Here is a 27,717-nt window from a genome sequence, read left to right as displayed (position 1 = left end):
ATACGCAAATTAAATATGTATATGCAAACTACAAAGAAAGAGGAAAGTAATGAAAATAAACAAAATCAAAATTACAATAACAATTAAAAAGTTAAAACAATGTGAATATATTGATGATGAGAATAATCTAGAATTGTTACTATAACAAATTGAAAGCATGATAAGGATCTGGAAAAGGAAAAAAATGAAACCGTTCATCGTTTTTACCCCTAATTGGTCACTCAGTGTACTGATCCTTTTCCTTCATGTTCTACTTCCTTGTTGCATAGAAGAACCACCCCCTCCCTCTACTTGTTCTATCTACCGTGAAGGAGTCTTCCTCTCCCTTTCTATTGTTCTCTCTCTTTTGTGTGTGTGAAGAGATATGGGTTGCTGCAAAGAAAACTGTTTGAAAACCCTTTTTTGCCCATGAGTTTTTTTGGACGTGTGAGAGGATTTGCAAAGGGTAATTATGGGTTGAAAAAAAGGCTACACCAAACCCATGCTTTGCCTTTATTAATAGGTGGTATAGATAATTAATATATACAAATGGCGTGATTTAAATATTAGATATTCTAAAGCATCCTTGCTGTACAAAATATAAGTAGGAATGGTCTTGGTTATGGGTTTAACACCCGGGACTCATGTATATCTCTAATTAATTTTCCTTTTCTTTTTCCTTCTTCAATTAACCCAAAATAATTTTTCTTTTCCTTTTTCATTTTTTAATTATCCCAGGACTCATGTTTTTCTTTAATTAATTTTCTTTTTTTTTCTTCTTTAATTATTTTTTTTAGTATGAGATGGCTTTTTAATTTGGACATATTATAGATTTGAGGCTCGTGATTCAGTCAGAAGCGTAGGCTAGCAACACTAAACATAGATTGAAAAGGAACTAGTTCACAAGCGACAAACTTGTGAAAATAGGGTTCCCGAATCCACTAAAAATTGAGAAAACTCTCAAAAATATTATTGAATGAATAATAATTGACTCTTAGGCTACAATTGTTAAGCTTAAATAAGAAAATAACAAAAAACTTATGGGCCGAAAATAAAAAACTGAAACAAAAACAAAGAAATAAAAAAATTAGGTTGAAATAAAAAAATACTAATGAAATACTATGGAAACTCTCCTACATCAGTCTCATCCACCTTTGAAGAACTCGACTGCGGGTTCTTATTTTGATAAAGAGTTTCTCACGCATATTAACTCCTCCAATAAACAAGAGAACATACACCCGGATCCCATTGGTTGAACTGTGACGGTCCCTTTTTGTAGACAAAGCAGCCACTGAGCAAGGTACCAACAGTTGCTTCCGCAAATGGATGGCTTGACTTGCTCTCAATGCATGACACCCAATAAATCAATGTGTTCAAATCAATGTCATCCGAAAGAGATTGAAAATTTATGACCGTAAAATCATTCTTTGTTATGGTACTTGTAACACCTTATTTCTATTAAAGCGATAAAATACGCGACATTTATTCAAGAAATAGACGCTACATCTCCAAAGTTCTCCAAAAATATAACATGCATAAAAATTCAAACAACTACGCAGCGGACATATAACATACATCTCCAAGTATACATGTAATAAACTCCAAGTACATCAATATGTAAAATCTCCAAATCCCGACATAAGAGTAAAATCTCAACAACATCAACAAATCCGAAATAAGATAACAACTGACATCCTAGATCAGATCCCAATCTAAGACATCGAAAAACAGATAGACGAGGTAGCTCCCGCTATCCTCAAACACTCACCAAGAAAGCAGCAAAACTAAATCTGCACTCCGTCTACCCATTAATACAAACAGGTAGGCGGTCCACCACAGGCCACTGGGAGTTAGCTTCACATCAATCATAATCAACATAAACAAACATAAGCATTCAAGGATTCATGCATAACACATATATATACCCCGAAATAATTATCATCAAATAGATTCACCAAGCGTATGCGCACAAGCAAGTAAGACATACAATTAGAGTCTTATTCAATTATTCACAACCATCAACAAAATCTACCAACGTACATATACACCAATCCACATAGTCACAACATTCAGCAATTTCACCAATGCACAAATTCACCAAGTCAAATAGACATTTAAGACTCATGTACAATACACCTATACATGACACCTATATGCATATGGTACCGTCACCAACAAGGTCGTCACCTTAAGATGCTAATAGAACATCATATGTAAGAGTACACCTCCTCTTACAATTCACTTATGTAAAAGTACACCTCATTTTACAACATCAACAACTCAACATGACTATGATGCATGGACATACAAGCAAAGACTCGACAATGCAAAATCACCTCATATACATTCAACGACAATATAAAGGATAACCTCCATTTATATTGAACAACTTCAACAACAATTGCATTATTAAGTATTTACGTCCACACAATCAACATGTCACAATTCAATAAGGAGTCATCACCGCATCATCATCAACATAATCATTATCACAATTATTTAACATATATGCACTCACCAAAAATATCAACATCATTTGGCATATATGCAACTAATCAACATCACAACATTATTACAACTCAACAACTCCATACAATTTCTCTCAATCCAAGTAAAGGAGAAAATACATCATACTACGATAAACATCATATTCAACACCTATCAGTCATTCATACATCTTCATATAACCATATCAAACTATCCACAAAAGATTTGCCAATTATTTGGTCTTAAAGATTATTTTCGACAAAGTTCGTATATCATTTTACAACTTTAAAACAATTGAAACAATTGAACCAAAACCAAGTAAACAAACTCTAGTGTCTCAATTATGTATACACTTAGACTACATATAAGTGTAGTAGAGTATACATGTACGTTTCACCGGCCAAATACAAAGAAGTCACAAAAATCACAAAGTTCGTCTCACTTTATCACTTTTCCAAAATATTTCCACTTTCAAAACAAAAACAAGTTAAAACTCATTAAGACCTCTCACAACTAATTTTAAAAGTCATAAAATTATGAATGTAAGCCACTTATGTGTGTGTGTGTGTGTGTGTGTGTGTGTGTGTGTGTGTGTATATATATATACAATTCTCACCTTATTACTATTACTGAAATAATTATCCTCAAATAGATTCACCAAGCGTATGCGCACAAGCAAGTAAGACATACAATTAGAGTCTTATTCAATTATTCACAACCATCAACAAAATCCACCAACGTACATATACACCAATCCACATAGTCACAACATTCAGCAATTTCACCAATGCACAAATTCACCAAGTCACATAGACATTTAAGACTCTTGTACAATGCACCTATACATGACACCTATATGCATACGGTACCGTCACCAACAAGGTCGTCACCTTAAGATGCTAACAAAACATCATATGTAAGAGTACACCTCCTCTTACAATTCACCTATGTAAAAGTATACCTCCTTTTACAACATCAACAACTCAACATAACTATGATGCATGGACATACAAGCAAAGACTCGACAATGCAAAATCACCTCATATACATTCAACGACAATATAAAGGATAACCTCCATTTATATTGAACAACTTCAACAACAATTGCATTATTAAGTATTTACGTCCACACAATCAACATGTCACAATTCAATAAGGAGTCATCACCGCATCATCATCAACATAATCATCATCACAATTATTTAACATATTTGCACTAAAAATATCAACATCATTTGGCATATATGCAACTAATCAACATCACAACATTATTACAACTCAACAACTCCATACAATTTCTCTCAATCCAAGTAAAGGAGAAAATACACCATACTACGATAAACATCATATTCAACACCTATCAATCATTCATACATCTTCATATAACCATATCAAACTACCCACAAAAGATTTGCCAAGTATTGGTCTTAAAGATTATTTTCGACAAAGTTCGTCTATCATTTTACAACTTTAAAACAATTGAAACAATTGAACCAAAACAAAGCAAACAAACTTTAGTGTCTCAACTATGTATACACTTAGACTATATATAAGTGCAGTAGAGTATACATGTACGTTTCACCGGCCAAATACGACGAAGTCACAAAAATCACAAAGTTCATCTCACTTTATCACTTTTCCAAAATATTTCCACTTTCAAAACAAAACAAGTTAAAACTCATTAAGACCTGTCACAACTAATTTTAAAAGTCGTAAAATTATGAATGTAAGCCACTTACAAGACTTCAAGTCTCAATTCAAAGTTTGACTCAAGTTCATATGGGAAAAGTCCTAAGTTCGTCTACGTCACCATATTACCAAAATCGAGTTCCAAATGCACCATGGCTTTGCACCAACCTTGCATACTTCTCCTAAGTCCATTAGGACTGTAGACCAAGCATGCAATCAAATTTATTCACAACAAGTCCATTTTCCAATAATTTTCGGAAACTGAAAACGCCATAAATCCAAGTTTCCTACCATTTAGAATATCCAAAGTTTGAGCAAGTAAAATATGTTCCAGAAAAAATATGAATCAAAACAGCAAAATAACACATCATTTTAAACTCAAACTCCTCAATTTCAATCGCTAAAACATAGCTTATTTCATGTAATCACTTAAAACGTCAATTTAGGTCAAAAACCCGTTTTCTCCGATTCAATTCCACCCAAAACATCTCTTAAACATTCACATTCCCAAATCCATAAATATTTACTCACTCTAAGAACTTCATTAAACCCAATATCAAGTTTGGAAAAGTTTCACGGCTCATTGAAAAAGTTATGATAAGTTTTCACAAAAATCCACATGACCTATGTGTAGTAATTTGACCATAACTCAAGTTCTAAAAATCATTTTGGAGTCAAACCAACGTCATTAGAAAGGTAATATCCATACCTACAACTTTTATGTTACACCTAAGGCCAATTCTGTACGGATCAGTACCAGTTTTCATTTCGAATTCGGGGGTAGAGATGAAAAAGTAAGAAAAAGCAACTTAACTTATTCAAACTTCACATTCATTCAAAATCATCACAATCAACAAAAACAATTCAACTTATCAACACCCAATTCATGAAATGACATTAACAACAACACTTAACAACAATCACAACTCATAATCATGAACTCAACCACAATTCAACAACACAACATCACAATTCACCAATTCTAGCAAAATTCACAAAGTACCTATTTATACATATCATGAACATGAAATTTCATCAACAACAACTCAATTATCATTGAATTCATATACCCAAACATATCACTATAACAAGAGCACGAATTGTAACAATTAATTTCACAATAATCACTTATTTCAAATAAGCACTTTTGCATAGAATTAGAGAAGGGATTACAACTAATAGATTATGAATGAAATATAACCCCCTTACCTCAATTGACAAAAATCCTAGCAAAAGCTTCAATTTAACTCCTAAAATCTCTATCGTCTCTTGATTCTTCTTTCTTCCTCTTCAAACCCTCTTCTTTCTTCCTCTTGCTCTTTCTCTCTCTACCTCACTCAAATTCTTACAAAATGAATGGGAACCCTAATTTTCTACAAAGACTAGAGCTTAAATCGTGTCCACACTAATGGGCTTAATCATTAAAAAGTTTTAATGGGCCTAAGACCTCTAAATAACTAAACCACAAAGTCTTACTCACTTACGGTAAAAAGTTATCGAATACTTACCGGCTCACAACTAATTACCACAACCCACCAGCAACTTAGTAAAAATAAAAAAATAATGGTTCTCACTTGAAACACTAAAAATAATCCTCACAGAGAAATTACTAATTTACCCTTTCTCACACAATGACCAAAATACCCCTAAGTCTAAAATGACTAAAATACCCTTCTAACACCGAATTCTAATAATCTCAACCAAAATACACACAGAGGCAATTAATCACGTATAACCACGTATAAACACATATAAAAACAATTAAAATAAATCTAACGAAAATCGGGTTGTTACAGTACTAGTTTTGTCAAAAGCCATGACCATAATTTTTGCCAGAGTTTCAAGAGAATGACCCCCTGACAATATCTTCTCATCAACTTCAGAGTCACCTTCTATAACAACTCCACCAATAAGTATAATCTTTCCTGCTTTAATTGTTAAAATTGTGTTTATTTTCGCCTCATCCTTTTGATAACCACGTTCTGCTTTCCCTTTGATTTGCACCATTAGATGTTTCCTTGTGTTCTTTATCTTCATCAAGTTTAGCCTTTAATGCTTTATGATCCTTTTCAATAGATTTAGCTCAATTGGCCTATTCTCGTAAAATCTACAGCTTCTTCCAGTGACTCGACATTATCTCGTAAAAATCAGTTTTCTCCACCTTTGAAGAACTCGAATCCTTAATAATTCGATTGTTTCCATCATGAAACCTAATTGGTTCACCTCTCCCGTTCTGTTTTTTTCTGTTATTGTTGATGATGTTGTCAACCTTAGCAATCAACGATGACATCTGATCTGACATAGCTTTGATGGTCGTGGTAAGAGTCACGATTATGCATGTAAACTCTACCCACTCTGCCCTCGTTATCAGTTGATCTCCCATGACTGATCACATTAGGAAAAGAACAGGAAAAATCTGCTCTGACACCAAGTGACGCAGTACAGAAGCGTAGGCTAGCAAGCGCTAAACCTAGATTGAAAAGGAACAAGTTCGCAATCGACAAACTTGTGAAAATAAAGTTCCGGAATCCACCAGAAATTGTGAAACCTCTCTAAAATATTATTGAATGAATAATAGTTGTCTCTTAGGCTACAACTATTAAGCTTAAATAGGAAAATAACAAAAACCCTAATGGGCCAAAAATAACAAACTGAAACAAAAACAAACAAATAAGAAATTAGGTTGAAATAATAAAATACTAATGAAATACTATGGAAACCCTCCTACATCAGCTTGTCTATCCTCTATCATCTCTCCAATTCAGCCAAATTCTCCTTAACATATTGAGTTATATATTTACAAATAAAAACACAATATAATTTGTTTTCTTCTTATTTTTGTTAGAGCACTTCTTGTAATTTTTAGCCCATGCTTATCGTATAAAATAGTGTAGCATTAACAACAAATATTATAATATTTTTATTTGAAAGAATAAACATTATAATTATTCTCTCCAAAAAAACATTATAAACCTTTTATTTATACTTTTAAAAAAATTATGTTTTTATTTTATTAAGGAATTATTTTTAAATGAGAGTCGAGCCTCCAATTACATAGGAACGAACGACATGCATGCTGCAATACAAGCACTCTACGTGTCCGTTTGGTTCAGCTTTGAATATAATTGATTCTGAGAGAATTGATTCTGATAGAATTGATTCTGACAGAATTGATTCTGAGAGAATTGATTTATGTTTGGATACAATTATGTAGAATTGATTAAACAAAATGATTTATGTTTGGATGCAATTATGTAGAATTGCTTTTGAATGTATAATTACTAAAATAGACATAGCTAAAGGAGAATTGATAAAGAATGGGAATTGATAAAGGGCAATAAAGTAAAATAACGTGTTGTAATAATAAAATATACAAACCTATACACGTTGTTCAAGGAGAATTGATTCTAGAAAAGCTAGAAGCTAGGATTTGTAGCTTCATGGAGAATTGCTTTTGGAGGACAAAAGCAATTCTGAAAAGCTGAACCAAACACGTTGTTTTTGGCTAGAATTGCTTTTGGCACTGTAGAGAATTGATTTTGGGCTACAATTCTGCCATGGTTGTTATTCAAAACTTTGAACTGTTGAAGACTTTCAATATTGATATTGATGATGGTGATTGGTAACGACATGCTACAATACAACTTCAGGTTTGTTTTCTCTTTCAGCTTTTATTTTCTTTAACTTTCCCTTGCTCCCCATAAGTTCATTTATTTGTATTTGTTTTTTAGTGTTTATTTTCTACTGATCTAGATGTGGTTCCTCCTTTGTCCTCGTAAGCTTAGCTCAGTTGGTAAGGAAAATGCATAATATATGCAAGGATTGGGGTTTGAACCCCGGTCACCACCAAAAAAGATGTGGTTCCTCCTTTTGTTGTGTGATTTCTTTCTTAAAAGATTTTTTTTTTAACAAAGAAATTAAAATAGTTTTACTTTACTATATTCAATAAAAAAATTTCACCTAAAATCGTTTGGATGTGATAGATTGTGTCATTTGAGCATAATTCAAAAGCACATAGATAAGATATATAATTTTCTTTTGGTACATAGATGAGATAGATTTACTTTACCGTATGAATGTATCCGTATTAACACTGTTACAACGAGCTTTGTTCTCTACTGTAGTCCAACAACACTCGAGACTCGAGAGACATTTATGTGGTAGCTCATGGAGGATATTTGATTAGACTTTCAATTAGATGGTACATAGTTGGATATTTTAAATTAGACTTTTTTCTTTCTTCTTAAAAAAATAGTTTTTTTTCTCTTATATTTCAGAGTTAGTTTCAATATATATAATATTGAAACTAGAAATTGAAAATTTTGTCTCCACAAGCTTCAATTTTTTTTTTTGAAGCTTCAATTTTTTTTGTTCATCTCACTTTTAATATATATAGGGGGTTGTTAACTTGCACCCACCTAAAAACACTAAGGTGCAAGTTAACAAGCTGCACCTACTTGTACTTTATAAAACACTCTTTTGTCTCTATTAAACTTTATTTTAATTAAAAGGACATTTTTGTAAATAGCATAAATAATATTTGTTTATAATAGAAAAACATGGGTGTTTTGGTAAATAACTAGTAGATGCAGCTTGTTAACTTGCACCTTAGTGTTTTTAGGTGGATGCAAGTTAACAGCCCTATATATATATATATATTCAAACATAAAAAACTTTATGCTTAAACTTATTATTAATAAGAATTAATTTTATTGAATCAGTTTATTCAAATTAATTTTTATTACTGGAAAACAGAACTCACAGTATGAGTGAGTGTAGAAAAAACCTACAATATCATTGCATCTTTTACCACTATTACATTACAACTTCCCTCTTCAATTTCTCATTACACCCTTTTGTTCCTTTGCTCATAAGACTATTACATCAACAAAAATATCCCTATGTATCACCTACTCCAAGAAAGTCAATAAATGACACCTTAATCTTATCTCTCACATTTTCACTTTCTCCCAAAATTGATTCATTGTTCATGTTTGTTGCAACTGACTCAGATACTGAAACTTCTGAGTTTGAATATGAATGATTGGATTGGTCCACACTCTTAAGCTTTCCCATGTGACCTTGAGAACAACCTCTCATTGCACTGCAAATTCTGGCAAAACCATAGTCCCCTACTTCTACCTTTCTTTCTATAAGTAAGCCTAAAAAAATAAAACACAAAAATCAACAACATGATCATATATAGCATATGTCAAATAAATTAATATAGGATATTTAGTGTTTATTAAGACATGAGAGAAAATAACAAAATTTTGAAGCAATTTAAAGGTTTTAAATTATAATCGCTGTTAAATGCGGTCGATGCAACTTCAATTGAATATCGTGGCCGCAGACCTATATTTGAGTCATGCTAACCAGTGTCCCCGGAGCACTGGTTGAAGAAGTCAAAAGATGAAGTTTTAAGTTGAAAATTACTCTTTTTGCACTTTTGTGGCATTGACCGCACAATTTCCAATGTAATACTACTATATTTGGCTTTCTTAATCAGTATCCCTGTGACACTAGTTAGCATTTCTCATATTTAAAATCATTTGATAAGCTAAAGTGAAGGATTCAACGCATACTCATTTGTGAATCATAGGCTTGGTAATTAAGCAAAGGCCTAGTAGTGAGGTTGAGATTGGTGCAAGTTGAGTTAGATTCATCAAACGGATTTGTGATGGCTGATTTGCTAGCTACATTATTCTTTCCTGGGATTTGAAATGTTAGCTTTCTCTTTCTTGAAATGGATGATAATAGTTCCCTTTGCTTCCTAGCCATGATCACATGAAAATGATTCTTCAGTGCATTGTCTGTCCTTCCAGGAAAGAATTTGCAAATGTGTGACCATTTGTTACCATGAAGTGTATGAGCATGCAAAAGCTTCTCCTCTTCTTCCTCACTAAAAGCTGCTCTATTGATTCTAGGATCTAGCTGATTACACCACCTTAATCTGCAACTTTTCCCTTTAATTACCATTATCACAAAAGGAAACTCAAATGTTACATTACATAAACTCCTTCAAAAAATATTACAAATGAATTAAATATAAATCTTGAAAACACAATTTAAATCTAACATCAAGATGTTTAAAAAATAAATAAAAAAAATGATTATAACACTGTCATAAAAAAAAAAAAAAAACAAAATCATCACTGTGCACCAACCAATTGCGTTAGAATCGATATAAAAAAATAATTCAAATTAAAGAGAATTTCATTCAAAAAACAATACTAATGCAATTTTAATAAATATATTAAAAGCACCTTTTGAAAATATTCAATTTTTTTTTTAAATAAAACTTCTTGTCAAAAAAATAAATAAATGAAAGTTAACTATTTACATTATTAAGACAACTTTGATATAAAAAAAAAATTAGTAATCTTTTTGAAATTTCAATAAATAAAATTTGTTATGTTCTAGTTTAGGATTATACCCGATCTTCCATGTATTTGTTCAGCAATGTTGTTCCAATTGTGAGGACCAAATTCATCAACAAGTTTTTTAAGCTTAGCATCTTCAGATGGTCTCCAATGACCTCTAATGGAAAGCTTGGTGTTCCCAAATTTCTCATTTTCTTCCTTGTCAACTTTCATTGACAAGTTCTTTCTCTCATCCCCAAAATTCCCTTTATTATTTTTGACCATGCTCTCATTAGGATGGATCACTGAAGGGTTAGAAATCCCAAAGGGTATTTTGAACTTTCCAGACTCATTGTTACCAATATGACCCAAAAGAGGAGTAGAAGATGAAGAAGGAAGTGGAGATGGAAGGGAAGAAATATTCAAGTCCAAAGAGAAACCATAACCATCATTGTTCAAGTTTAGTGAACTCATGGTCCCAAAAGAGGCTTTAACTTTAGATAAATATGATTTTTCTTCTTCTTTCAAAATGCTACTAGTAGTGAAGAAAATAAGCAACTAAAAAAGAAGGTAAAGAGAAACAAATCAAAGGATGACATAATAAAATATAAAGGGATCATTCAATTGCATTGTAAAGTTTGTCTCTATCTCTTAAAATCGATGACTGAGTTACATGAATGAGAGAAGAAAGACAACGTTTCAAAGAAGAGGTAAAGCACAAATTAAAAAATGTATTTTGTTGAAATATTTTTTATTTAGTATTATTTTATTTTCTTGTTTAAGAGTCGTTATATTACTCCTAAAATAAAGGAGCTGACTTTGTATTTTCTCTCCTATAAAAGGAGCCCTTTTTTCTTCATAATAATACAACAGACAATTATCACCCATATGTTTTTCTACATGGTATCGAGAGCTCTGTTAGGGTTAGGGTTTTTCTGACGACCCGTTCTTTCTTTCGACCCGACCGATCCAAACTATGGTGGACCCTACACAAACACCACCACCCCCTCCCGGAGGTCGCGGCGGAGGCACTAACAACAATTCTGGCCGCGGTGCCAACGTCAATTCCGGCGGTGGAGTCAATTCCGGCAGCGGCGCCAACGTCAATTCCGGCAGAGGAATTGAATTTCAGATGCCTGAAATGCCAAGTTTCATGACAAACAACAATTTTAACGGTGGATTAGGTTATGGCAGAGGTGATCCCAACAACAACCTTTTTGGGTCTGGTTATGGCTACCCACTTGATGGTGGTTACAATAACTCAGGAGGTGGAGGTCAAAATAACTCTCTTCAAGTTAATGTTCAGAAACTGGATGGCTCAAACTACGCTGAATGGTCCCAAACTGTTCGACTTATTCTAGATGGCAAAGGGAAGTTGGGTTTTCTGACAGGTGATGTTCCGGTGCCTGCAACAACACATCCTAATTACAGGTTCTGGAAATCTGAAAACTCTTCTATTATTGCCTGGCTTATTAATACTATGGAGGTAGGTATGAGAAAAACATACATGTATCTGCCTACAGCGAAAGATGTTTGGGATGCTGTAAAACTATCTTACTCTGATATTAAAAGTTTCTCTCAAATTTATGATCTAAAATCAAAGTTATGGAATTTAAAGCAGGATGACAGGGATGTCACTACCTACTATAATGAATTGATGGCCCTTTGGCAAGAGTTGGATCAGTGCTATGATTATAACTGGCGGTGCACTGAAGACAGTGTTCAGTTTACTAAGACGCAAGAGAACGACCGTGTCTTTATTTTTCTTGCTGGTCTCAACAAAGAACTCGATGAAGTAAGAGGTAGAATTCTTGGAAATAATCCGCTGCCAACTATCCGAGAAACTTTTTCAGAAATCAGAAGGGAGGAGGCTAGACAAAGAGTGATGATGGGAAAGTCAAACTCAGCAACTGATGGTTCAGCCCTTGTCACAAACAACTTCAACAAAGACAGCAAGAAATATGTTAAGAAAGATGGTAAACCTTGGTGTGATCACTGCGAACGTTATTATCACACGCGTGAGACTTGCTGGAAAATTCATGGAAGGCCTCCTAATTGGAAAAAGAAGGGTGAGGGTCGTGCACTTCAAGCAACTTCTGATCAAGAGCAACAATCTTCCCCAAATGCATTTCCATTCACTAAGGAACAGCTAGACCAAATGTACAAACTCCTCGAGTCTCAAACACCTTCGTGCTCCATAGCCCAGAAAGGTAAATTCCCAAAATCAGCCCATCTTAGTGTCATTCCTACTCGTACATGGATCGTTGATTCTGGAGCCACCGATCATATGACCGGTGAATCCAGTTTATTTTCTTCATACAAACCATGTGCAGGAAATTTCAAAATAAAACTAGCTGATGGCTCTCTTTCAGCCGTGGCAGGAAAAGGTTCTATTGTTTTGTCTCCCTTACTAACCATCCAAGATGTGTTACATGTCCCAAATTTGTCTTGCAACTTATTATCTGTCAGTACGCTAATCACAAATAAAAGCTGTCAAGTTAATTTCTTTGATACTCATTGTGTATTTCAGGATTTGATCTCGGGGAGGGTGATTGGCACTGCTGAGCAAAGTGGTGGACTCTACTACTTGGAAGATGAACCAAAAACCAGACATCAATCTGGACCAATAAGTTTTTCTTCCGTTAAATCTTTTTTTGTTTCAAATAATAAGGATGACATTATGTTGTGGCATTTAAGGTTAGGCCACCCTAGTTTTAAGTATTTAAGTTTATTGTTTCCTAAACTTTTTGTTGAGCAAGACATTTCTTCACTTCAATGTGAGGTTTGTGAGTTTGCTAAACATCATCGAAGTTCTTTTCCAATTCAATCTTATAAACCTTCAAAACCTTTTTCAATGATTCATAGTGATGTTTGGGGGCCTAATCGAACAAGTACTTTATCCAACAAAAAATGGTTTATCACTTTTACAGATGATCATACTAGACTTTGTTGGGTATACTTGTTGAAAGAAAAATCTGAGGTAGGTCAAATAGTTCAAAACTTTTGTAAATTGGTGCAGACACAGTTTAATACCCAAATACAAGTGTTTAGAACTGACAATGGTACTGAATTTTTTAATAAAATTGTTGGAAATTTTTTCCTTAAAAATGGAATTGTGCATCAAAGTTCATGTGTTAACTCACCCCAACAAAATGGGATTGCAGAGAGAAAAAACCGGCACCTTCTTGAAGTTGCACGAGCACTACTTTTCTCTACCAATGTCCCTAAATATTTATGGGGTGAGGCTGTCTTGACGGCTGCACATTTAATAAACCGTATGCCATCCCGTGTTTTGAAATTTCAAACTCCTTTGCAAAGTTTCTTGAAATATTTTCCAATTGCTTCAGTTCTATCTGATTTACCACTTAAAATATTTGGATGCACAACTTTTGTTCACGAACACAAGCATCTTGGTAAACTTGAACCCCGTGCAATCAAATGTGTTTTTATTGGGTATTCATCTTCTCAAAAAGGTTATAAATGTTTTGATCCTAATACAAAGAAAATATTTGTAACAATGGATGTTACTTTTTTTGAAAACAAACCTTTTTTTGGTAATGATCATCTTCAAGGGGGGAAAACAAATGAAGATTCTCCTGAATTGTTTGAAAACTTAATTATCTCAGAAGATGTGTATACATCACATAATTCTGTTCCTACATCTGCACCTAAAGAAAATGCCTTGGAAAAATTAGATGAACCTACTCCTTCCATGAGTAAGGATCAATCAGAATTTGAGGCAACAAATCAAAACAAAGATCAAACAAATAGTTTTTCTGAAATTAATCAAAATGCACCAGATAAAGATCCTTATAATGAAACAGAAAAAAGATTTGTGGAAGGAAATCCAATTTGGAAAGGCAAAATTTATGCAAGAAGAAACAATGATCAAGTAGTAGAAGACCCTGTTCCTCAGCTGAGCCAAGAATCTGAACCGAGTGAAAGTCAACAAATTCAGACAGGTAAATCTCTCCTTGATCCTAATTCTCTATATACCGACCTTGATGTCCCCATAGAACTTAGGAAACAATATACTGATCTTAATGTTCCCATAGCCTTTAGGAAGCCAGGTAGGACATGTACTAGGCACCCCTTGTCTAACTTTGTTTCATATTCAAACTTGTCTCCCTCTTTTGCTGCATTTACTTCTAATCTATCTAGTGTCAAAATTCCTAAGAATGTACAGGAGGCTCTAGAAATTCCAAAGTGGAAGGAAGCTGTTTTTGAGGAGATGAAAGCTCTTGAAAAGAATAAAACTTGGAATGCCACAACTCTGCCAGCAGGTAAAAGAACTGTGGGATGTAAGTGGGTGTTCACAATAAAGTACAATTCTGATGGATCAATCGGAAGGTACAAAGCTCGATTGGTTGCAAAAGGATTCACACAGACCTATGGCATAGATTACTCAGAGACCTTTGCTCCTGTTGCAAAGCTTAACACAATCAGAATACTCTTATCCCTTGCTGCTAACTTAGACTGGCCTCTCCATCAGCTAGATGTCAAGAATGCCTTTCTCAATGGTGATTTAGAAGAAGAAGTATACATGGATTGTCCTCCAGGTTTTGAAAAAAGTTTTGGGTCACAGGTGTGTAAACTAAAAAAGTCCTTGTACGGGCTGAAACAATCTCCGAGAGCTTGGTTTGAAAAGTTTACTCAGTTTGTGAAGAAACAGGAATATACTCAAGGACAAGCAGATCATACTTTATTCACAAAGTCAGGTCAAAATGGAATGATAACTGTTTTGATAGTCTATGTTGATGATATTATTCTTACAGGTAATGATGAGATAGAAATGGAGAGATTAAAAAGAAACTTAGCAGCAGATTTTGAAATCAAAGACTTGGGTCCCCTCAAGTATTTCCTTGGCATGGAAGTAGCGAGGTCAAAGAAAGGAATTGTTGTTTCTCAGAGAAAATATGTTCTTGATCTCCTACAAGAGACAGGTATGAGTGGTTGTACGCCGGCTGACACGCCGATGGACCAAAGTGCCAAACTTTGGGAGAAAGGGGACACACCAGTTGACACTGGAAGATATCAGAGGTTGGTTGGAAAATTAATATATTTGGCTCATACTCGTCCAGACATTGCTTTCTCTGTTAGTGTTGTGAGTCAATTCATGCATGCACCATATGAAGAACATCTTGAAGCTGTGCACAGAATCTTGAGATACTTAAAAGCAACTCCTGGAAAAGGGTTACTCTTCAAGAAGACCAATGATAAAGATGTGACAATATTCACTGATGCAGATTGGGCAGGGTCCGTTATTGATAGAAAATCAACTTCAGGTTATTGCACATATGTGTGGGGGAACCTAGTGACTTGGAGAAGCAAAAAACAAGGAGTAGTTGCAAGAAGTAGTGCTGAAGCTGAGTTTAGAGCAATGGCCCAAGGAATTTGTGAAGGTATGTGGATTCTCAGAGTTCTAAAAGAACTGAAGATAGAGGTAGAACTTCCATTGAAATTGTACTGTGACAACAAGGCGGCTATAAGCATAGCTCATAATCCGGTTCAACATGATCGTACAAAACATATTGAGATCGATCGTCATTTCATCAAAGAAAAGATAGACTCTGGTACTCTCTGCTTGCCATTTGTCCCTTCCAATCAACAGACCGCTGATATATTGACCAAAAGCTTGGGAAGAACAACATTTGAATACTTGATCAGCAAGTTGGGCATGATTGACATCTATGCACCAACTTGAGGGGGGGTGTTGAAATATTTTTTATTTAGTATTATTTTATTTTCTTGTTTAAGAGTCGTTATATTACTCCTAAAATAAAGGAGCTGACTTTGTATTTTCTCTCCTATAAAAGGAGCCCTTTTTTCTTCATAATAATACAACAGACAATTATCACCCATATGTTTTTCTACATATTTTATTCAGTTATTTTCATTTCCTACAAACTTAAAGAAAAAGAGGGAAGACAAAAAGGGTGAGGAAAGAGTAGAGCCCACATGATTCTCATTACTCTTGTTGACTATGAAATTTGGGTGGAGTCTATCTACTCTTTGATAGATCAAATATTACTGTATGTAATTATGAAGACTAATATTCAAAAGAGAGTTATATTAAGAAATATAAAATTTCCACATTAAAATGATTTATATTGGAAATATTTTATAAAGATCAACATACATCAATTTTCCTTTCAAAAAAAAAACATACATCAATTTAGAAACCAATTGATGAGTTGGTAATTTTTTTTGGCAAAGAAAAAATTAACTCATTGCATTTAAAAAGTTAGAAATAAAGTAATTGGTACATTATAGAAGACAGGGTGGCTAGGATGGGATAAAGATACTCTAACAATTATATAAGCAACCTTATTTATTTGTCTATGAACATAAATATTACTTAGTAAGTAACCTCTACATTGAGATTTATTTGGTAGATAAACGAAATATAAAATAACCGTTGAAACTTTAATCACGATATTTGACCTAACGATTTCGGCATTTTTTTTTGTTTAGCCAATACATAAAAACTTCTACATTGAGTCTTAGTTGTAATATAAAAACTTTGTATTTAGTATCAAGTGGGTTGTCTTACTTTTACTAAAAAAAAAAGTGGGTTCTTATTTTAGAATACTAATAAATTGAATACAACAAAAGTGTCTGATTTTTCCCATTTCTGTTTAACAACAAACACATGAGTGAGTGTGATGTGCAGGCATTCAAGAACCGCTCGTGTGGGTTGTCAGCATCTCTGAACATTTCTTGTTACAGTATGTTTTTGGGCAGGTGTCCTTTTATTTTAATTTATTGCTGTTTCTTGGGGTTTGAACAAAGATAGTACAAAAATATGTTTGGTTGTTTGTGCAAAGTGAAAACTGCTTTTGCTTTCAAAAGAAGAAAAAAGAGACCGAAGATGAGGGGGAAAAAGTTATCACTAATTCACTATCATCAATATACTTGCAGCATACCAAGTTGCCAACATTGTGTGGTAAAATAGCAGATGAAAAATGTTAGAGACACACATTTTAATACACATTTTTTAATAATTGGTTAAAATTTATGTGAGACTCATCAAATTTATATGAAACTCATATGATGTGATAGGTCGTGAATTTTAACCAATCAAAGATAATATGTTAAAAAATATGTGTTAAAATATATATTGTTAGCATTTCTCATGAAAGATATTTAGTTTACTTTGGCAAATTATTTCAAGATTTGATTTTTGATTAGTACTTATGAAAAACACATGTTTAGAAATGTCCCCAAATAATTAATCTTCATGATTATACAAAAAAAAAATACTAAGTGCAAGGAATACTCTCTTTTAGAAATTATTTCTACCACTTACTTTTTTTATTGAAAGTAATTTTGATGGAGTCTACACTTTAAAATCATGTGTAACATAAATAATAAGACACACATGAATTTTACACAATAAAAGAGTGAGTTTAAAGAGAATACTTAAAAAAAGAGTGTTCTTAACACTTTTTTACACGAGAATATGTTGGTTAACCAGAAGAAAAAAAAAGTCCTTTGAAGGATCATTTTCTTGTAATAAATAATTAATAATCATAATAAAATAGCCAATTAAATATTAATTTTAGTTATCAACCTCTTAAATGAATTTCAACTATCTTGAATAATTAGTCTCCGCGATTATAAATGGGAATACCTTGATTAACCCTCAAGAAAATGTTCTTTTGAGGATTATTTCCTTTTAATAAATAATTAAAATCGTAATAAAATAGTCAACTAATGATCAACAATTTATACTTATACACTCGTGGCTCAAAAAAAGGTCTTCGTCTCTAGGACGCTCTTATTTTTTTGGCAGGTGTCTGGTGTATTTGGAAAGCATGGAATGTGGTGTGTTTGGGTAATGATCATGTTAACTATCATCAACTGCGACACAATGTTGGGAGCTATCTTAGTTCTTGTAACGCTCGTACTAACTTATCTAGAATATTTAGAATGTGCGTTAAATTTAGTACTGGATACATTAAAATTACAATAATAAAAGTTTTTCAACTGAATAAATATATACATCACTACAGGATCGTGCATTTGCTATCTGAATACATGTCTGGAACCGTAATAAATAATCTGAACTAGTACGACACGAGCATGTGAGAGTATATCATTCAGCCTCTTGTATTGTCTCCTTGCCACGTACAACCTGCTGATCTGAAATAAAATAAAAGGGATTGGGGTGAGACAAAATGTCTCAGTGAGTTCCACCTATCCTAGGCTGTAGGCAATCTCAAGGAACCTAGGATCGCCATCTGTCTCTAAACTCAACCATTTTTGGGTTTATACAGTTTTGTCATGCATAACTAAGCGATCGGGGGATAACTAGGATCCCTATCTGAATTACTGATACAATTCTGATACTAATGCTGAAATCATACTCTTAATTATAGTTATAATGTATGTCATATTATGTTAGAATTTTGGTGGATTGGTGAAAGGGAGAGGAACACGTGAAGGAGGGAGAAAAGAAGAAGGGAGAAGTAATTCTGATGGTGTGAAGAAAAATGGGGAGGAAATGAAGGAAAATATCTTGTGTTCTAAATGACCAAAATGCCCTTTACGGAAAAACACACTTCTACCCTCTATTAATTTATAACCATATAATTCTTCAAGTTCATTGGAATGTGTGAGATATTTACCGATTAACGTCGCATTTCTCAATAAATAATTAACCCTTCAGAAATTATTTTTGTTTCGACATATTCATCTGATACGACAATTTATTTAAAAGTCAGCGGGATATTACAGTTCTCTCTCGACGTCCTTGGGTAGCAATGTTGACCTCTTGGCACCCTTCTTGTATGGAAGTTGCGATTCTCAATGTTGATGGGAGCAATTTTGGTAGTCCTGACCGCTCAGGCTTTGGAGGTGTTCTCTGCGATTCAAACGGTGCATGGCTTTGTGGATTCTCATGATTTATTGGCATTTCGAACAACTTGCATGCGGAACTACTTGCATTCATGCATGGTTTGAAGTTATCATAGGATAAATGGCACCAAAATGTGATTTGTTACTCTGATTCCCTACATGCTATAAACTTAATTCAAGCCCCTCTCAATGCTTGACATGTTTATGCAACTATCATTAGAAATATCAACGATCTCTTTAATCTCCCTTGGAATGTGCATCTTACCACACCCTTCATGAGACAAATGAGTGTGCGGATTTTTTTAGCTAAGCATGGTGCTAATCACGATTCTTCTTGGTGCAGCTTCGAGAACCCCCTCCCGAACATGATAGATTTACTTCTCGCTGATGCGTCTAGCGTGCAGTTCTTACGGCTGTAGTTTACTTTTCTTTTTCATTTTCTTTTTTCTTTGTTTTCTCTATGTACCAAAAAATATATACTTATATTTTACTTTCAGTAATCTACCTCTTAAATAAATTTCTTATATATCTCGAATAATTAGTCTTTGTGTTTAACACGGAAATGCCTTGGTCAATCCATGAGGAAATGTCATGTCGATAATAATTAATAATCATAATAAAATACTAAATTAATAATTAAATATTAATTTCAGTCATAAAAAAGTTAAAAATAAAAATAAAAAGTGATTAATAATCAGCTAATAATTTGTATTATATTATTTAATATTTAATCAGAAGATAGATATTAAGATTCTTAAATACTTTGGTTAATATAAAATAATATAATATCATATCTTATTTTTTGCTAAGTCAGGAGAAAGGACATGCATCAAAGGGAAATAGTGACAACCCAACTATGTTGACACTCCGCTGAACCCTCATCCTAAGCCGCCAATCTAAAAAAAATTGTATTTTTTTTAAAAAAAAAAAACAAAAGAGAAAAGTATATACAAGATGGGGGGACTACACCAAAACCATCCAAAACAGATAAAAGAGGAAAAAATAAATCACTGTCTAAGGGAATCTAAAACTAGGCAGACTGTCGGTCCCTAATAAAATCAGCATGCAATTATGGCAGTAACACAGAAAACCAGAATGAACTATGAACTGAATGGCCCATATATGCCAACTTATCTGCGCAGCATAGTGCAAATCTCGTGTCCGAATTACCAATACCTCGAACATTATATAAAATACAATCATTGGGTCGTTGGAGATGGCTCACCCTTGGAACGGGTTCGATACGGAGGCTTCCCAATATGAAGTTGCTTTAATTTTTGCTTCTGCCTCTTCAATAAGACAAGTTTGAACAGAAATTCGGTTTCCTTCTAATCATAATCACATATCGTACGCCACAATTCCATATCCTGCTGCATAATCGGACTACTATGTGTTGTTGGCATGTCCTCATGTACAACCAGAACCGTGCTGATGTCACCTGGTGCCGCGACATATTCTAGTCTAACTTCATCATCAACCAGGTTAATGTCTTGAGGTTGCCTTTCCATATATTGCACCGCCACAATCTCAACGTGAAGTGATGACAGAGGATGAGAAGAGCCTAGAGGCGAACCCGTAGGTGAACCAGTTTGCACCTCAACATGCGCTACATACTGTTGGACCGGAGAAGGGCATTGCTCCCTACCAGAAGTAGATGAAACTATCTCAGATGAAGGAGCAACTCAAACTGAAATCTTAGGATCACCCATAACTTCCTGCGAGCGTTTTCTCCACTCCATCTGGATGCGTGTTGTCGTGCATAATTGGGGAAACCAATTCCAACACAGGAGTATAAGAATGAGGCAACGAACCCTATGGAACTTTGTCTGAAACATCATGCAAAGCAAAACTGAAAGAGTTGGAAGAAGGTGGTAGAAAAAGGAGCTACGACAACTACCATTTCCAAAGAGAAACCCGTAACTCCTTGTGTTGCAGTAGAGGCATCGATATCACTACGGTGCCCGCGAGACTGCTGATGGGGAATTTTGTTTGCAGCCAATTACAAGTAGTAAATATTGTGACCAATCACATAACAATGGTCGTAGAAAAGAGGTCTCCACTCAAAATAAACTTCAACCTTAAATGAAAAACCCTCATGTTCCACTGGAATTTCATCAAAAGCTCGCTTATATAAATAAATGTCCATCAAAGTTCTCACATAATGTATGAAAGCCCTGTTACGAGTCAGAGTGTCCAAATCAATTAGGGTACCGACTGCACTTTCTATTTCCTTCAATGTCCATTTCTGATACTCTTGTGGCCATTCAACCAAACGAATCCAAATGGATGCATGAGTCTGCTTCTGCGAATAATAATTAAAGTCCTTTGCCCACTGCGATAAACGAAGGAGAACAAACTTTAGACTAATGGAACTAGCAGCCCAAACTATGTGTAACACCCAAACTAAACGTATCTAGAAAGTTTAGCATGTGAGTTAACTTTAGTACTGGATACATTAAAATTTACAACATAAAAACTTCGAATGTATATCTTATACAAAAAAATGTGTTCGTACATTATAATACAACTCAACTTTTCTAAAGTATAGCAATTGCGTCCTTGCATATCCATAACATCCTGCAGTGGGTACGAACAACACTTGTTGAATCATCCATTCGGCTACTAGCTTGCCATCCAACCTGTTTATCTGAAACAAATAAGGATTGGGATGAGACATAACGTCTCAGTGAGTTCCACCTAATCCTAGGCTAAAGGTAACCTCGGAGGAAACCTACGGTCACCACGTGTCTACAATACAACCTGCCGGTTGATTATACGTGTGTGGGGACTTGCTTTCCTAGACGGTCGTGCATACTAGACCCGTCATAGGTACTTCTTAACTTGTTATAGGATTCTCTTCTTATACATGTCAAGGCGGTCAAGGGGAAACTAATATCGCAATGCCAAGATACGCTCTACGTATCGAGGCCTAAGCATAACATAATCATGACACGATTCTAAAACCAGACGATTAGGGGAAACCTAAGATCGTCATCCACATATCTTTCTTTACTTGATTCTGCTTACTTGAATACGTTGTATCTAACAACATATCATATCTTATCACAAAAAGTGATTCTTGTTATCTTACTAGTTCTTGACGATCTACGTCAAGGCTCTATGAAATAACATATACATGTCTAATAAATATGCATAGTCAGATTCATTGATTATGTTAGCGTTTAACAAACAAACATTATCTGAGTTCATTTTACGGATTAGTCCCGGGTGGAGTAACCCCGGAAGCTAATCCCTTACTGCCGGTGAAAGGCCTAGCTAGGGCGCACCTGACTCCCTTAGTGACGTGCGGGTCCCTTACGGCTTACCCTGTTCCCTTTGGAGAACCTTTTATATCCAACCTTGGAAGGAATAAAAAAGACACGACACCTTAACTTTGACTACTTAGTGACATGCGGCTCCCTTACGGCTTAACCGTTCCCCTCGGAGAACCCCTTGTATCCAACTAGTGTGGATATCAAGAGACATGACACTTTCATCTTAAAAGTCTTAGTCTTATGCATGTATGAAGGTTAAACCTATACATACTATCTCTTTTAGCTAGGATCCTTAAACGATCCCACTAGAGGTAAACTACAAGCTTGCTTAACTTACTTTCTGAATAGACATCTAATCGATTCACGTCTTGCCATACTTGTATGGTCACCTTAGCTCCTATGCAAAGATAATACTCTATATCACTCCGCGTCTTATCAAGCATTTCACTAATGCATAGCATTCTATTTCTTTACTAACTATTCTAGTTCTTAACAAGCTATGTCAAGGCTCTACTTTCATTCCCTTCCTGAATGATTAACTTGCTACCCAATTCATATCACATAAACCTCTCGTTTGCCATGCTTTACTAGCTTGTCAAATACTTGTTTCTTTCTCAAGAAAACATTGCACAAGACTATCACTTAGGACCTTGGTTTGAGGGGTTTACTTCTATAAAAAGATTGTACAAAGAAATCCGTTCGAAAAATGCCAAAGCCTGCCTGAAGCGAGCAACCAGTGTGCTGCCACACTGTCTACTTGCGAGACGAGTAACCTTGCTTGCGAGGCGAGTAACCTTACTCGCTGTGGCGAGTTCAAGGCGAGAAAACCCCCAGTTCTGGTGGTCTAGCTCGACTAGCGAGCTATTTGCTCGTTGTGGCGAGTTGTGACAGTCTAGCACATGTAAAAATGGTATTTTTGACCCAAAAACCTCAAAACCAAGTGTATCTATGCATATTATGACTCTAGTGGTCATAGAAAACATGTAGAACATTTGTATGGCAAGTATTTACAAGGTTTGTAAGCATGGCATGAAAAGGGCTACTAAACTCTTATGTAAAAACCCTATAATTCATAGTTTGCTTACAAGAGGAAACACATAATTCCCAAGGGTGGAAGAACTATCTAAGGAACTTACCTAATGATTTGCACTTGATCCCCAAGCTTTCAAGCATCATCATCATCACTTCACATCCACAAACTCTAATTCTTGATCTTGTTCAACAACTCCATGATACAAGCTTCAACATAAGCTTCCATGCTCAAGCAACTAAAACCCTAGCCTCTTAATCAATAACCAAACCTTAGCTTCCATGATCACATCTCTTGAGAACCAAAGTGAAGAGAGAGTTTAATCCAAACCCTAACCCTTGATTATCTTCTTGAGAGGAGAAGTAGAGAAATCAACTAAATCCAACCTTCTAAAAGTTTAAGAGATCAAGAGGGAGCAAGATGGATACACTTGCCATGGAAGGAAGAAGATTTGGAAGATTTGGTGGAGAGAAAGAGAGAAGGGGCGATGAAGAGAGTAGAAGGAAGGAGGAGAAAATCTTCTTACAAAAGTGAAGAGAGAGAAAGGATAAGGGTTATGAAAATATCTTGCCCAAAAATCACATAAATATCCCTTTAACGTGCTATTACTATTATGCCCTTGATACGACACTGATACTTTATCCGTATTAAGCTGACATCACATAATAAATATTTCCGTCAAACTTTCTTTCCAAAATATTAATCCTCTGGCACGATCGACTGGTAATATTCCGATACTGACAGGCGGGATATTACACTATGTGTATGTCCTCAGCCAACTCAATCTAATTTAGTACTCATGTCACACGTTGTGTATGGTTTGTCACCCTTCTTCAAACTCAGCCATCCCCGAAAAGCATTCTAACATTCAGCCAAACCTTTATGGTAATCTTTCTGACCAATGCAAATATCATATCTTTTAAAAAAAACAAAGTATATTATTATTATTATTATCATTATTATTACTAGTGGAATGACGGGTATTTACGTGCCCTTCTTTTCACCCTTTTATCTCGTTAACACGTGTTATAAATAGTATTTTATATGAACATTATTTTAAAAAAGAACGGTATATTTATTTTCAAAATCATTTTATTGTGTCTGTAATTTAAAAACAAAAAGGACGTCTACCTCTCCAAAATCATCCATCCTAACTTACCCTAAATGAACTTCAGTTATCTCGAATAATTAGTCTTCATGATTATACACAGGAATACCTTGGTTCACCCACAATAAAATGTCCTTTGGAAGATCATTTCCTTGTAATAAATAATTAATAATCATATCAAATAGTTAGTTAATATTACAATTAATAATTAAATACTAATTTCAATAATCAACCTCTTAAATGAATTTCACTTATCTCGAGTAGTTAGTCTTTGTGATATTACATGAGTATACATTGGTTAACCCTCAAGAAAATGTCTATTGGAGGATTGCTTCCATGTAATAAAAAATAAATAGGTAAATCGTCCATGTAAGTTCGTGTGTTTTTGGTTTTCATTCATGTATCTTTTTTTGTTCTAAAAGAAACTCTGTAAGGTATAAATGTTTTAGTTTTGGTCTCTGTCGTCATCATTTGTTACAAAAATGAGTATGTGGCAAACAGAGGATGACGTGGCAGCGTGTGATGTGGCAGACGATGTTGATGTGTCAGTCCAGATGTTGAGTCAGAAATTTAGAAGGAAAACCATAAAACAAAATTCGTAGTAGGACCAAAAGTAAAAAACGAGAAGAACAAACTATACAAAAAAAAAAATCCAAAAAAATCTTCACCTTCTTCCTTCTATTTCTTCATCATCATCTTTAACATAACTTTCATCATCTTTAACTTAACCTTCATCAACATTCATAAAAATCCAGAAAAAAATAATCTAAAAACAGCAACCATCAACAACATCATCATCATCATCATCAACTAATCACTACCCCACCACCAACAACAACAACAACACCTAATCTCATAATCAAAATCATTTTAAAATTCAACATACATAAAATCATTAAAGAAACTATCTTTAATCCAATACCTAGAGTCCTAATATCTAAGGTAAAATTCGAATTACTCCGACACTTAAAGCAAAACACCTCTTTGTTTCTATCCTTCACCTATCATCATCTTCAATGGCACCTTTGTTTGAAACCTAAATGTTTCAATTCCTTTGTTGCTTTTAAAGCATTAATTTTTGTTTTGTTTCAAAAAAATATCAAACTTTTATGTTGCCAATTATTCGCAATATGTGATAATATTTTCTCATTTTTTGCCTTGGGGTTGTAACATTCATGAACTGAGATTTTGAATTTCTTGATTTAGGAATTATGTTCAAAAATGTTTGTTGTTCTCGAATGGCGTCATCGCAGAAGTATGAGCATCTAAAAGCTGGAAAGCGTATTTGATATTTTTTTTCCTTCAATTTTTTATCATCAATTTTGAGTATCATATTTTTGAAGGTGTAGAATTAGGGGTTTTGATGGTGGGGTAGTAAAAATGGGGTGAACTTAGGTATTGGACTAAAGAGGGTTTCTTGAATGATTTTATGCATGTTGAATTTTTTTAATGGTTTTGACGATTAGATTAGGTGTTGTTGTTGATGGTGGTGGTGTAGTGATTAGATGATGATGATGACGATGATGATGTAGTTGATGGTTGTTGTTTTTGAATTTTTTTTTTTTTATGAATGTTGATGAGGGTGGTTGTTAAAGATTATGAAGAAGAAATAGAAGGAATAAGATGAAGGTTTTTTTTTGTCTTCTCGTTTTTTAGTTTTAGTCCTTTTACGAATTTTGTTTTTGGGTTTTGGTCCGAATAATCTTTTAACTCAGCATCTGAAACGACACATCATCATTGTCTACCACATCAGACTCCGCCACATCATCCTCTGTTTGCCACATACTCATTTTTGTAACAGATGATGACGGTAGGAACCAAACCAAAATGTATATTACTTAAAGAGTTTGTTCTATAACTTAAAAAAAAGATACAAGGACGAAGATAAAAAACACGCGAACTTACAGAGACGATTTACCTATTTAAAACTAAAAAAATAATCATAGTAAAATAATCATCAATTAATAATTAAATATTGATTACAGACAAAAAATAATTGCCAATAAATATAACATAAGATGATTAATTAGATAATAATTAATTTTGTCAAAAATTATATAACAATTAATATCATATTATTTAATACTTAATTAAAATATAAATATTTAAATTTCATAAATATGATATATTATTCTTATTCTTATTATTATTAATCCTAAAAAATCTTTTTTACTATCGTTCAACCTTTCGTCTTTTTCATATTTTGCTATTCAAAACCTAAATAAGACTAGACAACTCATGTAACATCTTTTGTCAAAAAAAAAAAAAAAACTCATGTAACATCTCTTTTAAGAGAAGTGATAATTACAATAGTCTCTTTAACACATATTTTTTTAATACACTTCATTATTGGTTAAAATTAACATGGATCCACAAATTTATCTAGGTCACATATAAATGTTGTAGAACACATATGAATCGTAAGCAATAAAAAAGAGTGTGCTGAATTTTCACACATATACTTGATATTTTCATAATAATTGAAATAATACCATGATCCATGAACGAATAATACTTCAGTGACACTTAATTTATTTTCAATTTTTTTATAGTGTCCTTACTTTAAAATGAAAAGTAAGACATCTCATCCCTTCAATAACCATACATTTTAACACACCTTAATTAAATGAATGTTAGTTAGCTCAAGTAATTAGTCTTCAGGACTATACACGGGATTACCCAGTTAATTAACCCACAAATGTCCTTTGGATAACCACTTACTTGTAATAAATAATTAATACGCATAATAAAATAGTAAATTAAGAATCAACTATTAATAATTAAATATTAATTTCAGTAATCAATCTCCTAAATGAATTTCAATTATCTTGAGTAATAAGTTATTGGGATTTAACATGGGAATGCATTGGTTAACCCACTAGAAAATGTCATATGAGGGATTGATCATTATGGACCTAGGAATATAGT

The 27,717-nt window shown here is 33.9% G+C and overlaps 1 protein-coding gene and 1 long non-coding RNA gene across 2 annotated transcripts; both read right to left on the bottom strand.

Annotated features, from left to right (window-relative positions):
• Window positions 1-927: 927 nt before the first annotated feature.
• On the bottom strand, window positions 928-5,519 carry LOC146913555 (uncharacterized). The gene is made up of 2 exons (XR_015016181.1): window positions 5,365-5,519; window positions 928-1,780 (listed from the first exon to the last, which is right to left on the bottom strand). It is a non-coding gene; the product is annotated as an uncharacterized LOC146913555 (long non-coding RNA).
• Window positions 5,520-8,929: 3,410 nt separating this feature from the next.
• LOC146913554 (transcription factor MYB105-like) lies at window positions 8,930-11,262 on the bottom strand. The gene is made up of 3 exons (XM_085716742.1): window positions 10,592-11,262; window positions 9,741-10,121; window positions 8,930-9,317 (listed from the first exon to the last, which is right to left on the bottom strand). The coding sequence occupies exons 1-3, from the start codon at window positions 10,989-10,991 to the stop codon at window positions 9,055-9,057; spliced, it is 1,044 nt and encodes a 347-aa protein (XP_085572868.1). The 5' UTR covers window positions 10,992-11,262; the 3' UTR covers window positions 8,930-9,054.
• Window positions 11,263-27,717: the final 16,455 nt, after the last annotated feature.

The sequence above is a fragment of the Medicago sativa genome, chromosome 6 (genome assembly GCF_051527215.1).
Source record: "Medicago sativa cultivar Bolivia chromosome 6, Bolivia_mono, whole genome shotgun sequence".
Lineage (NCBI taxonomy): Eukaryota > Viridiplantae > Streptophyta > Magnoliopsida > Fabales > Fabaceae > Medicago > Medicago sativa.
Note: the sequence above shows the minus strand (reverse complement) of the source record. Positions and strands in the feature narration are given on the sequence as shown.

Excerpts from the sequence above, each read along its gene's own strand:
- LOC146913554 (XM_085716742.1), bottom strand. The coding sequence starts at position 10,991 with ATGAGTTCACTAAACTTGAACAATGATGGTTATGGTTTCTCTTTGGAC. Across the intron at positions 10,122-10,591 it reads ACAAATACATGGAAGATCGG|GGAAAAGTTGCAGATTAAGG; the intron begins GTATAATCCTAA and ends TGGTAATTAAAG. Across the intron at positions 9,318-9,740 it reads AGCCTATGATTCACAAATGA|GCTTACTTATAGAAAGAAAG; the intron begins GTATGCGTTGAA and ends TTATTTTTTTAG.